At 41.4% G+C, this 14,511-nt stretch overlaps 1 protein-coding gene across 1 annotated transcript in view; it reads right to left on the reverse strand.

Annotated features, from left to right (window-relative positions):
- TMEM123 (transmembrane protein 123) overlaps positions 1-13,592 on the reverse strand; it is a 69,726-nt gene extending 56,134 nt beyond the window's left edge. Inside the window, exon 1 of the mRNA XM_020996116.2 lies at positions 13,314-13,592. Within this exon, the coding sequence (XP_020851775.1) occupies positions 13,314-13,407 (94 nt within the window). The 5' untranslated portion in view covers positions 13,408-13,592. The remainder of the gene's footprint in view (positions 1-13,313) is intronic.
- Between the last annotated feature and the right edge of the window lie 919 nt (positions 13,593-14,511).

Here is a 14,511-nt window from a genome sequence, read left to right on the forward strand (position 1 = left end):
ACACCTTTCTCCCAGGATCCTTCTAGAGTTGGTTGTGCATGTCTTATCATCCTAGGGTCCTAGTCTATACCGCATTACCTCTGGCCCTCGTCTGCACCTTTGTGGACTGGTTGGAGAGGTTATAAAAGCATGCTGTGACAGCCTGCCAAAGTGAGGAGTGGACAGAAAGGGCTCCTTACCAAAAAAAGAGTATGTTTTCAGACCCTTTTCTTTAGATTCCTCCTATTGGAACTTACACCATACAGGGCTTCTTGCTGTTATCGTTCAGTTGTTTTTCCAGTTGTGTCCAATTCTTCATGACCCTATTGACCCATGAACCTTCTTGACTCCTGTTTGGAGTTTTCTGGGCAAAGATTCCATTTCCTTTTCATTTTACAGATGAGGAAACCAAGGCAAACAGGGTTAAGTGACTTCCCCAGGGTCACACAGCTAGTAAGTGTCTGAGGCCCAATTTGAACTCAAGTCTTTCAGACTCCAGGCCTGGTGCTTTATCTACTGTACCACCTAGCTGCCCTATACAGGACTTACTGGGCCGATACAGTTTAAGCCTAAGCCAGAATCTTTTACAGAAAACCTCTCTTAAGGAAACCTACAGACCATAAGCCTCACTCCAAGTATTTTAAATTTTAAAAATAATTTAAATTTTAAAAAGTAATTTAAAACAAAATAAGAGTACAACAATTGCAGTAGCATACTTTTTGTATCTTGGTCTGCCCATCTGCTGACCATCAGACTCTTAGATCTACAGTACTGCCGAATTTTATTCCTGTTCCAAGTTTATCTTCTGAATTGTTCCTATGCTAGTAAATTAAAGTACAATCAAATTTAGCAAAAAACAGTAATATATTAAACCACATTCTTAACACCAGGGCCTTTGCACATACAGGATATCCCTGACTTACATGCATTTAACCGACTCATCTTTATCCACCAATGGCCACTTGGAAATGCTGGGTTCACAGAGAAGTCCAGAGAAACTTCTAATCCTTTTGAGGCACTGACATTTGTAACTTCCCTTCCCCATTTGCTATTGCAGGCCAGAGGGAAATGGAAAGAGATGGTTTTCAGAACAATGGTAAAGGGCACAATAATAACAGCTATAGTTTATAGAACTCTTCAAGGTTTGGGAAGACATATTATTTGAGCCTCATAACAATGCTTTGAGGTAAGTACTATTATTATCACAACTTTATAAAAGAGGAAACTGAGACAGAGAGAAATTAAGTGACTTGCCTAAGGTCACACATTTAGTATGTAAGGCAGGATTCAAATTCAGATCTTTCTTCTTAACTCCAAGTCAAGCACTCTGTCCACTATGCTACCTAGCTCAGACAAGGGATGGAGAAGTTAACAAAGAATAACAATAATTCTGAAAATAAAAAAGTAAAACATTTTGTCTGGACAAAAGCAGTACAACCAGAAGAGGAGAAAAATTTGAGGAGCAAAAATCTTTGTACCAAGCTTCTTTGATAAAATTCTGATAACCAAGATAAAGGAAACTAAGATAGACATATGAACAAGTGCGACTCCTTTCCACAGACACAGAAAGATTTGGATAAAATTTCAAAACAAGAAATTAAAACTATCAATAATCCTAAGGAAAAAATGTTCTATATCACTAATAATAAGTTAAATGCAAATTAAAATAATGTTGAGGTTTTATCTCATACCTATCAAATTGGCAAAGACAATAAAAGACCAAAAGAGTCAATGAAGGGAAGACAGACACTTTAATAAATAACTGAAAGACTTCTGAACTGGTCAAACTATTCTAGAAAACAAGATTATTAAGTTGTTCATACCCTTTGACCCAGAGAGCTACTATTGGGCAAACGTCCCAAGAATGTTAATGGCAGAAAGAAAAGGTCTAAATGTACCAATAAATCTTCCCTCATCTCAGGGCTTTGTATAGCAGCAAAAAACGGGAAAGAAGTCAACTTAGTTGCTAAGAATCTCACCCCTCTTTTTGGCATCTTGGATCATGGTAGTAGAAAATTACATGAACTGTCAGACTTGTTAGCTATATTGGGTTGTTTTACTTAACTATTCTTTTCTTGTCATAACAGAACATTTTATGGAGGGGATGTGTATTGGGATACGATTGTGGTATAAAAGATTTTTGAAAAAATAAAATATGATAGGGAGTTGATCAAAAGCACACTGGTCAGCTGAGGGCTTGAAGCCCATTTGATAAAATTACAAAACACGAGGGGCAAATGAGAGAGACAATAAAGTACTAAGATTTTTGCTACTTTGTGACTTTGAATACATCTTATAAAATATTCCACCCTTTCTGATTTTGGGTGGATTATTTTGTACCTTATAAAGGACGTGACATCTCAAGAAGCTCAAAACTTTAGTGTGCTATTCAGAAAACTCTACAACAGGTGTAAAAAAGAGGTTACACTTCATTGCTCCCTTGAGAAGAATGAAAAGGTTCTTACATCAATTTGACAAAATTATGGGGAAACTAGCTATTAGTTGGCTGAAAGAATCACATCCATATGGTCTTTTATGGCAAGCTAGCCAGATCTGCTGACACACTCCCAAAAGAATCATCTCCTCTAGCTGAGAGATGTTTCTGGCAGTTGAGAAGAGTGACCCAACCCTGTAGACTAAGAACCCAGTTACTGACAAGAAATTGTCCTTCAAGCTTTTCCTCTGCACCTCTACCAGATGGGGCTGGGGCTGGAGGGGTTCTCTTTCATCCCCAACTCCCATTTCAAACATGTCTTGCAAGTAAAGCAACTCCACCCACTAGGATACTTCTCACTCAGCAGAGAGCAGGACCTAGAGAGTACAGTTGGTAAATAAGGATACTGTGTCTGGGAAGAAGGGTCAGGGAGCCCAATGGGGTGACCTGACCAGAAGGAAAATCATTAGGACACTATGAGAAGAGAAAGGATATCAGGCCCTAGAGTTCCAGAGGTATGTGTTAAATTGGCCACATATATGCCCCACGTGTGCCTCTCTACCACCATATTGTATATATATATATATATGCCCACTGTTCTTCTTGATGTTACTTTTTTGTTGAAATGTGTGCTACAAGTTTACGGAAGGAGTATTTTGTAGCTACTGTTGTTACTATGCTATTACAGGAAATACCTTTACCTTGAGCTAAGTGTATCAACAGGCTGACTTTCAGAAGTAGACACACCAGGAGAGACTTGTATGCTATAGTTTTAGGAATACCTGGGGTAGTTATCCCCCAGTGGACCCAACCTGAGTATAAGTTGGGGGTGGGAGGAGTCACCCAGAGACCGTACTACAAAAACATATTAAAAAAAAAAATCTAAAAGTGATTTCCAGGACTATTGCCAAAACAAAAACGAATAACATCCTTTTTGTAGGTTTCTTTTATTAATTCATTTTTAGGACTATGAAGCGAAACAAGCTTTTCAGAGTTCACATTTCATCTCTAGTATTACTGTTTATTATATGAACCCAGGGTTAACATAGGTAGGAAACCTTATGCAAGAAAACTCAAGAACTACAACGTCATATCATCCATTCAAATGCTAGGCTTACTTTCCTCAACAATATTAAAACTGGACAATCTTTAAGTCTGCAGCAAATGAAAAAATAACTACCAAATCCACAAGTTGTTTCCGCTACAGGAATATACACAGTACAAACCCACACTCTGCTTACCTACTAAAAAAAAGAAAAAGAAAAAAGAAAAGCATATTAGGGTAATTTTAATCACCCTTCCTAGGAACATTAGATAAATTAGTTGAACAGCCCAGTCAACACCTAGAAACACTGAGATGTCAGAGCTTTCTGAAATTTCAAAAGGAAATGTAAGATAGTGAATATTTACCAAGCTCAGTTACTAAGGTGACCCTCTTCTTTTTCATTTTTTAAAAAGTAAAATCTTATTTTTAGAACTCTAAGGAAAGACACCAACAGATTTTTCTTAAACTTTTTAAAAAAGGAATTTATTTACTTTCCAATTGAACAGAATAAACCCAAGACAGAAGAATTCTTCTGGCACAGGGGACTGTATAAATAAAAGCATGTCATTTTTCCAAAACATTAGATTTTTGGAAAAAAACAACATGCAACACGAAATGCATTCACCAACAACGTTTTTCTTATTTTGGAAAGGAAATTTCTGAAATGGAAACCATCCAAATACCATTCAAAACTCTTAATAAACTGACCCTTAGCCTACCTTTCCAGCCCTATCTCCTACTACTCCCTGGCTTCAGGAACATTTATGTTTTCCAGAGATGTCATGTGACCCTGACTCCATGAATTTGCTCCTGCTATCCTCTCTCTGCTTAAAATATCTTCTTTCCCACCATCTCCATCTGCTGAAATCCTACCCATCCTCAAAGGCCTAGATCAAATATGACATCTTCCTTGAACCCCTCAACCCCAAATTATCTCTTCCTTACTGGGTTTTTACATTGTATTAGTGATATGTGCAGGTCAGAGTAGATTATTAGAATGTTAGGGTTTGAATTGTCTCTGATACTACCTACTTGTGAAACCATGGGCAAATCACAACCTCTCTGAGCCTCTGTTTCTTGATATGTAAAATGGGAGTCATGAGATCACGTATTTAGAGCTGGAAGAGACCAGAAACAGAGAGTCCAGTTCCCTGTATGAGTGTCTGGGATCTTCACTGTATGGTAGAAATGGGATGTGGGAGGAGGGCAATGTCGGTCAGACTTATTCTATACTCCTATCAGGAAGGCCAAGCACCCCAAGCTGATCCAGAACTAAAGGACAAGTGGCCCAAAGTGCAAGTGCTCCTACAAGAGCTGTCCAGACATGATCTACCAGAAGTAGAAGGAGAAATAGGAGAAAGAGTATGTGGGAGAAGCCACAAGGCTGGGACAATGATGCTCAGGCCAGGTGGTTAAGTGTTATTTGAGAGAAAAGAGTCCTATGGTGTAAAGTGATAAAAATAATTCTTTCCTAGTTCATTGTTAATCAAGCTTGTTTCCTGGGAAGATGCCCAACAACTCCTGTGAGATTCATGCCCCTGCTCTTATAAGGCTCACCCGGTGTGTATAAATGCCCTACCCTCCAGCCACCCTATAGGGTTGAGGAGTGAAATTTGGGACCAAGTGAGGAGACAATACATGCCCAAAGGAGTATGAGCAAAGTGCTCTGTAAACCTTAAAGGGATTAGATCGATCTATCTATCTATCTATCTATCTATCTATCTATCCATCAGAAATAGATAAGATTTATCTGCTTTGCAAATTTTAAAGAGATGATAGATCTTATCTATCTCTCTATCTATCTATCTCAGTTATTATCTGATTGTAGCCTATCTGCAGGCAGAGACCAGATCTTATTCATCTAGCATCCCCCTTCCTTCCACCATCCTCAAGCTCTCACTTGCCTTGGACATAGAATCAATGCATGTATTAAGTACATATTATATCCCAGGCACTAGGAATTAATTCAATAACAAAAATCAGAAAGTCTCTACCCTCAAAGGACTTAGATTCTATGACAGAAAACAACACGCAATCACACAAATAAATACAAAATATATACAAAGTAAATGCAAAAGTAGTATGCCAATAGAAAGAGCCTGCCCTGAATGCAGCTCTTTCTGACTTCAAGTCACTCCTCTCACATAACTTAAGGACCTATAAAAGTCACTTAAGTCCTTAGTGCCCCAATCATAAACTGAAGAGCAGTTACTCATCTGCATTAGTAGAACAAAGTTCCTCTTCAGAAATTTCAGAAGAAATCAAAGGTCTAGATTTAAAAACTACAACAATAAAACACAAATGGGAGAAGGGCTGAGCACTAGAAAATGGCCAGAACCAGGAAGGTCTCCTATAGGAGGCAGCAAATGAACTGAGTTTTAAAAGAGACTAGACTAGGGACAGCTAGGTGGCACAGCACAGTGGATAAAGCATTAGCCCTAGATTCAGGAGGACCTGAGTTCAAATATGGCCTCAGATACCTGCTACTGTGTGACCCTGGTCAAGTCACTTAACCCCAATGCCTGAAAAGAGAGTAGAGGGCTCCATATTGCCAATCTGAGAAGGAAGAGCATCTGAGGCAGCAGTAACAGCACAGAAATTGGTAACAGCGGGAACATCAAGAAGGCCAATCTGAATGGAGTGTAGAATGCATTAAGAGAAATGATGTATAAAAAGCCTGGAAAGGTAGGCTGGAGCCAAACTGGAGCTAAACAAAATGCGAAAACAAAGGATTTCAATGCTAAATAGTAGCATTTGTATTTGACCCTAGGGGCAGGAGAAAGCCAATGGAGTTTATTGCACAGGAAATTACATGTTCAGGCTTATGCTTTAGTGTATCAATTTAGCAGCTGTTTGGAGGATGGACTTCCGGGAGAGGGGAGTGATTCTGAGACAGACCAATTAGAAGGTTACCATTCAGATGGGAATTGATAGCACATGAAAGAGGGTAGTAGCTGTATGAGTGGAAAGAAGGGAATGAATTCAAGATAAGTGAAGACAGACTTGATGAGTCTTAAAGACTGACAAGATAAGAAGTTTGAGGATGAGTGAGGTGGTGCAGTGGAGATAGCACTGAGCTGGGAATCAGGAAGCCTTCATTCTTCTGAGTTCAAATCCAGCCTCCAACACGGATTAGCTGTGTGACCCCAGGCAAGTCACTTTACCCTGTTTGCCTCAGTTTCCTCATCTATAAAATAAGATGGAGAAGGAAATGGCAAACCATTCCAGTATCTTTGCCAAGAAAACCCCAAATGGGTTCACAAAGAGTTGGACATGACTGAAATAACTAAACAATAACAGAGTTGAGGGTGACTGAGGTTGTAAACCTGGGTTACTACAAGGAGAGTGGCGCCCTCAACAGAAATAGGAAAGTAAAAGGGTGAGCTCAAGTGTGTAGGGAAGTGGTAAATAATGAAGTCAGTTTCAGACACACTGAGTATGAGGTGCTTATAAGACATCCAGTTGGAAATGTAAAACATCCAGTTGGTAATGTGGGACTAGAGCCCAGGAGCAAGACTAGAGAGGGCTGGAACATAGTTCTGGCAATCATCTGTCTATAGATGAAATTGTAAAGAAAGAAAAGGGTGGCCAGGACAGAACCTAAGGGGAAAACCTCAAAGTTGAAGGACATAATGACCCAACAAAAGAGACTGAGAAAGACTGTCAGACAGGAAGGAGAATGAAGAAAGCAATGTCATGAAAACCCAGAGAAAAGGCAGTATCCAGGAGAAGAGGGAGGTCAACAATGTCAAAAGAAAAAGAGAAGTTAAAAAAAGGATGAAGACTGAGCAAAGACCATGAAATATGACAATCAAAGAGATCACAGATCATAGATTTAGAACTGGAAGGAATCTTGGAGGTCACTGAATCCAAACCCCTCATTTTACAGATGAAGCACTAAGAAGTTAAGTAAAATGGAATTGGAACACAGGTCTTTCTGAGCCCAAGCTCAGAGTCCTATCCACTACACCATGGTACATCATAGGTACCAAATGTTTGTTGAATGTCACAGAAATTGTTACTTTTACCCAAAAACCTCACAGAAACGCACTTACTCCCCTCATCCTGGAACAGTGTGAATCATGGCATTCACACCCCTGGCACAGCCCGTGTCTGAACATCCCGAGAGAAACCTGTGTAACCCACTTTTCCACTGACCCTCTATTCCATTAAAATTTGGCAAAACAGATAGATACCTTTACTTCACATTCTAGGGAAAAGCCCAGGCAAAAGGAAACAGAGGGCGGTGTGACTGGATGGGCCTTCAATTTTTCTTTACGATCTTTGGCAGTTTGTGCTACTCTTCATTCTTTTAAAATGATGCCATGTAAGAAAGTTAGCTCCAAAAGATGAGCAGTTTCTGAGGGAGAGTGACTTACTCAGTTGGTAATGGAACCTTTATTTAATGCAAAATATAAACTTATATAAACTGTGTAGGAAAAGAGTGACCAATATGCTCTTTTGTACTTTTGGAAAAGTTTAAATAGAATCATCAAAAATGCAAAAATAAGGGAAAAGACCATTATGTGAACTGTCCATGTCAATTTCTCACAGACAGAACTGTAATCTGCTCACTGGACAGGGATATTGTGAAGTTACAGTCTAAAGCCATAGTGGTGACTGGCCATAGAGATGGTTGATCATCAATCAAAATAAATGGAATTTATATGTCAAAATGACACTCCCTCAGACCTCAAATTATATCCACAAACAGACCTAGGAATGTCAGGAAGATGGGAAATGTGTAACTTATTAAGAAAGATTCCGTACAAATTCTCTTCAGATAACCCCTCTCATACTTAGCCTATCTTCTTTCACTGCAGAAATTTTAAAGGTTTCTATGATGTTATTATTTTTACAGCTAATACTGATATGGCCTAATGTTTACAAAGGGCTTACCCCATTATGTAGGTAGCATACTATTATCCACATTTTGCAGATGAGAAAATTGAGGTAAAGAAATTAACTGATTTACCCAGAATCATACAGCTGGCTAGCTATCCAGCACTGACCCACCAGGTAAGGTCTGGCTCTTCCTGTTTGCTAAATTTTGTAAGCCATTTCAGTTTAGAAGAGAAAAGGAACATTTCCTGAAGGATAACTACTGAAGTGTCTTGCATGTAACAGGAATTGAAAGGTTATTTGCTTTATTAAATGTGCAAAATGTGACATATATCCACAAAGAGGTGTTATCTATCTGCACATCACCCCTGGAAGCTATCTATATACATATTCTGATGATGCTGCCATTCCCCCAAACATTTATGGAACTCCTCTTATGGAACTGCCTTCAGAGATATCACATGGGCCAAAAGAGAATGCTGGTCTTGTAACCTTACACACGTTACCTAACACAATGTTTTTGATCAGAGACAACATCATGCAGCTTATTCATCAAACCTGGAGCTGAATGACTGGAATGTTTCCAAAAACTAAATCCACCCTCAAAGAACAAAGATTTGCCACCATACAATCATGGCAGAACCATAGAATTAGGGCAGGTGATCTAATTCAGTACCCTCATTTTAAAGGTGAAGAAACTGAGGCCCAGAGATGTAAAGCCTAAGCTTACTCAGATAGTTATGTAGGAGGGTCTGGATCTGAATCCAAGTTCTCTGACCCCAAATCTACTGAAACTTCAAAAGAATATGTTACCAACTCTGTAGGTAATTCTAGAAGAATAAAAAAAAATATGAATAAGCATTTATTAAGCACCTAGTATGTTCTGGACACTCCACTGATTATTAGAGCAGAAAGGGACCTTAGTGATCATTTTATCCCAACCTCATTGTTGTTGTGGTTGTTGTTTGCCCATCTTTCTCAAAGAGGACCCTGACATCAGGAAGATGATGGCATGACTTGCAAATGAATTGGATTTAAGTGAGGGAGGGCTATGCAAGGTCACCAGCCTCATTTTCTCCTTGGGAGCCAACTGGGATCAATGGCAAGATATAGATCAGGATGACTGGAGATGGCTCCCCAACCTTATTGTATGGATGAGGACCATGAGGTACAGAGAAAAGGGCTCCCGCCAAGATCACACAGTGAGTCAGTGCCAAAACTCATTTGTAAAACCAAGTCTCCTGATCTTAAAGTCCAGGGCTCTTTCTTTTATACAACAAAATTATGATCATTAGCTACTCATCCCACTGCTGTTAAAAACAAAGGAACCAATTCATTTTGTGGAGGGTAAATGAGGCCCAGAAAGAATCTACCTAATCCTACTCACCTGCTAATGACAATCTCTGGATGAAGTCAACAGAATGCGGTCCACTACAAATTTCCTCTATACAATCTCTTTGGGCCCTCATTTCTACACCAAATTCCAAAATTCTTTTACCTTCATAGTTTACTCCTTATGAGGCTTCCTGCAACCACTCATTCCAATACCTGTCAATCCACCTCCACCATCCATTTCCAGCTGTCTCTCAGCAGAGAGAGCGAGGCCTCCTACTTTACCAAGAAAACTGAGGCTACGCATTGTGGAGGAAGGAAGGAAAGAGAAGACTGGTAGAATGTGGCCACTTCCACAAGTGTCACTTTCACTGATGCCAAATGCCTCAGTGTCTCCAGCAGAAAGGAAAGCATGGGGACAGCTAGGTGGTGCAGTGGATAGCACTCCAGCTTTGAAGTCAGAAGGATGTGAGTTCAAATCCAGTCTCAGACACTTGACACCTACTACCTGTGTGACTCTGGGCAAATCACTTAACCCCACTGCCTCACCAAAAGGCAAGAAAAGAAAAAAAAAAGGTGAGCCAAGGGACGGCCAAAAAACAAAACAAACTGGAACCAAGACTATCAGGGTTGCCAAAAGAGAAACAGTTACTACTTAACATGCACTCAAAAAATAACTATTAAGTGCTGCTTGGGCAGGGACCTATTGTAGTCCAAACTATAAGCTCCAGAGTGAACTGGATTTAAGGCTTGGGTCTTTGAGACAGAAATCTCCTTTGAATACCCTCAGGTAAGGGGACTGGACAGGAAAGGAGAGGGCGTGGATAAAAGTTGACTCTGATGTAATGATAACAAATCTAATTAAGTGGGGAAAAGGGACTGTTCTGGGAGAAGAGGAAAGGAGGAGGCAGACAAGGGTAAGTTACCTCATATGAAAAGGCACAAAAACCTATTAGAGTAGAGGGAAAGAAGGGAGGGAGATGAGCATTGTTTGAACCTTCCACTCATCAGATTAGGCTCAAAAACATAATAACATGATCAGTTAGATACAGAAATCTAATTTACCTTAGGGGGCAGCTAGGTGGTGCAGTGGACAAAGCACTGGTTCTGGAGTCAGGAGGATGTGAGTTCAAATACGGTCTCAGACCAGACACTTGATGCTTACTAGCTGTGTGACTCTGGCCAAGTCACTTAACCCCAACTGCCTCACTGGAGGAAGAAAAAAAAAAGCATGAAACTTTTACAACCAGTCTCATACTTCTGCCACTGGGGCATCAAAGGCCAAGTCCTACCATCTTCTAGCTGGTTACACTGGAGAAACCAATCAAAAGCTTCAGATCAAGAAACTGCAACTCCCATAAATCCATGACTTTCTGCTACCTTGCCAAGCTGTCCTGGTATGGAGGAAGCAAAGGACTCAAGTGTCCTACACGTCCACTAGAAAGAGAAAGGGAGAGCTTGGTGAAACCTCCATGTGCCAAATTCAAGGGCAGCCTTTCAGAAGACCATAAATGAACACTAGAAAATGTAAAGAAACAAGAGTAAGGTAGAGAAGATCAAGGGCCTATAACTCAGGTGAGCTGAAATGCATAGTGTGTAAAGGGTAATAATGTGAAATAAGACTGGAAAAGTAGACCTGGGAGGACCTTGATGCCAGAGGCAGACGTCTGCTTATCAATTAGAACAAATTTATGTAAAAGTCTTAGAAGACTCCCCAAATAATACTTTGAAGGAGGCAACACTTCTCTGGATGTGTGGGTTCTGTTGTATTTGTCAAATCAGCCAAACTATTTAGCCTCCTAGTGTAAGTCTAGAGACAGTATATAAAATTGCTAAAAGTTGAAGGTAATTTTAGAAGATTAAAAAACAATAAACAAGGATCTGAGAGATGAATATTCTGTATTATATCACTTTACAGTCCTTACCTGAACTCTACATATTCAGGAATGACCAGAGCTCTCAGTGTGACTACCATGGCAGTGCCTTTGGAAATAGCATTCTTACTTTGGAAAAAACCCTAACTGGAAGTTAATGCTGATTTAGTGGTGGAACCTGACTGCCAGTGTTCAGAAAGAAGAACAAGGATATGCTATGAGGCCAAACAAATGGAGAGCAGAAGCCCTTACTTAGATGAGTAAGAGCAGGACTGCAGAAATGGTACAAAAGTTTACTCGTACACCATCACGACAGAGATCTTGAGTATTCAGAAGTCTTGATTCTAGGCGAAGTTACACAACAGATGTAGCAATTTTCTTTTATGATTAAGTGTTTGATGAGTTAAAAAAAAAAAGTACGAAGGGCCCAGCCAGGGTTGACAATAAATCCCATCCCTACTTTAAATGATCTAGGTCTACCAACCCACAGTTATCTGCCAAATTCAGACAAAACGTCCATTTTGTCTGATTCACTGAGATAATTTAAGCAAAGGCAGGTGTTTTGCCTAAACCCTCTTGGCAATTTTGCAAATTCTTTCTCCACTTAACTTTGGCTGGGTTGAACTAACATAAAATGTAAACAAAAAAATTTTTTTTGAAGAATGGCTAAGAGGACTAGCATTTACAACAAAGAAATACCTGCGTTCACTTATTTTAAAGTAGTTTTTTGTTAGTTTGCTAATCAGAGCCACTGCATTTGGGTTACATGACTCATTCCCCAGTAACCAAAGTCCTATAGTGGTTGGCAAAGAGCAGACAGAATTTGCACGCAGTATTGGACTGCAGTACCCCCCAAACACTAAGCAGGAAATAGGTAAAAATCTTCAAACAACAAAAACACGACCACAAACAGTGGAGAAATATCAAAATGAACTGGGCTCTTTATTTCCGCCGGACCCAGGGATATTTTTCATTATCTCAGGGTTGTGGTCACAGAAGAAAAAGAATTCACAACAGCAAGTGCCCCTTAAGACAAGATGTCTGTGTTGCACACAGGGGCAAGAAGCAACTTATTTTACTTAACCACCGTGATGGAAAGGTGTCTGGAAATACTATTGAACTAAGAGCAGCAGTTTCTCAGAGACTCCTAAAATCTCACTTTTAAGCTGGATTAGTTTTCTTAACACTTAGCCTTACAATTCCTTAAAACTGTAAATGGCTTGGCTCATTATTACTTACTGAGAAAAATAAAAAGTGTGGAGACGGAGAGCCTAATCCCTCCTCGCACATCATAAAACGGGGCAAGCAACACATTTAGCTTTTCCAATCTACATCATCTCGTTTCCAAATGTGCGCCTCAGACAAATCGTCCAGCAAGCACTAACCAGGATCAAATGCTACAAAGGTTTCTTTTCCTTCTCATCTGAAGTCATAACTTTGATCACATACATCTGCTCCCCAAACCTCGGATTTCGTCGCAGAAAACCCCCACCATCCATGTAAGATTGCGCAGGATAAGCCATGCAGCCGCGTTCGGTACAATTCATCAACAACTGGCTAATGCTGAAGGGTCACTGGTTCTTTCGGAACCCCAATTTCCACCTTCTACAACACTACCCCAGCTCCTACTTTTGCCCTCCGAGTTCAGGAACGCATAACCTCAGCACCCAGGAACACTGCCAGATACCGAACTTGCTCGAATAACTGAGGTCCCAACTTTAGGCTAGGGAGATGACCCCCCCCAAAAAAAGGGATCTAGCTGTTCGGGGTCCCCAGAGCTCCCCGTTTTAAGGGTTAGTCTACTTACTCTGTTGTAGGCTGGACGCAGCTTCCAAGAGAAATAGCACCTGCAGCGCAGCCACAAGCAAGGGAGCCGAAGTCGCTACGGCAGAGAGTCTCATTGTTTCGAGGTTGGACAGGCCGGCCGGTCGGTGGGACAGCGAGCGGCGCGGGATCTACGCGGAGACTGAGGCCAACGCCAGTCCTCGCTCCCCAGGCGTTAAGGTGAGCCCGCAACGTGGACCTCTCCGTACCTTCTGCGCGCTGCGCTGGCTCCGCGTTGGCTGCCTGGCTCGCTCGCTCGCTCGCTCGGCGCTCTCTCCGGATGACCAAATAGGGTCTGGGAGCCCCCGAGCCGAGAAGGGGGCGGGCAACGAGACCAGTCGAAGAACCTGCCGTGGGCGGGAGGGGCGGGAAGAGCCAGAGAGGGCGAGATGGACGCGGGGCGGGGGCCCGGCGCGCAATACTGGGCGTGGTGAAGGCTGGCTCCTCCGCTTCCCGGCAGAGGCAGGCTTCAAGCTAGGGAACGGGGAGCGTGGATTCCGGAGCCATCCCGGCTTGCATGCGTGCATGCATGCATACGTGTGAACGGTTTCCTTTCTTTTCGGAAATGGCAATTTTCTCTAGTTTAGATAAAATCGACCGAGGTTTCTTGCTTGTGGCCCAAAGTCGGCCGACTCGGAGCGCTCCGAGGAAGAGGAAGTCTTTGAAAAGTAGTTTTCACAAGGGCTGACTTTGGGGTGTATTTGCGTAGGGTGCAACGGAAAGTGAGAAGGCGAAAGTTGCTGGAATGGGGGGGGAGAGATAGGAGCTGGTGCAGTTGCCCACCGCCCCAGAAGGGGCGGTGTGGGTGAGTCTTGGTTATTTCGTCCAGGTGACATACAGCGCTTCATTTGTTACAGAAAGAACTTAAACTTTTGATTTAAAGGCATTCATTTTCATAGCTTTGCATGATGACTCTTGAAGTTAAAGTCCCCGGGGGGGGGTGAGGAATGCCTTCAACTTTCGCTAACCCCTTAAGGTTCCCTGACCTCCAGGAAAAGCAGGCTTGTTCCTTTATCTTTGGATAAGGAACAAGCTGTATATTGTATACAGTGCTAGCCAATGTACAATACTGTGGTGGTCTAATTTGGGGTAGAGCGACTATACAGTAAAACAAAGGAGGCTGGATGGTCTTAGGCAGAGCCTAATCTCAGCCCCTTCCTGTTCCTTTCTTCATGTGTTTC

Source organism: Phascolarctos cinereus, unplaced genomic scaffold, assembly GCF_003287225.1.
Source record: "Phascolarctos cinereus isolate Bilbo 61053 unplaced genomic scaffold, phaCin_HiC Scaffold_726;HRSCAF=1367, whole genome shotgun sequence".
Classification (NCBI taxonomy): Eukaryota; Metazoa; Chordata; class Mammalia; order Diprotodontia; family Phascolarctidae; genus Phascolarctos; species Phascolarctos cinereus.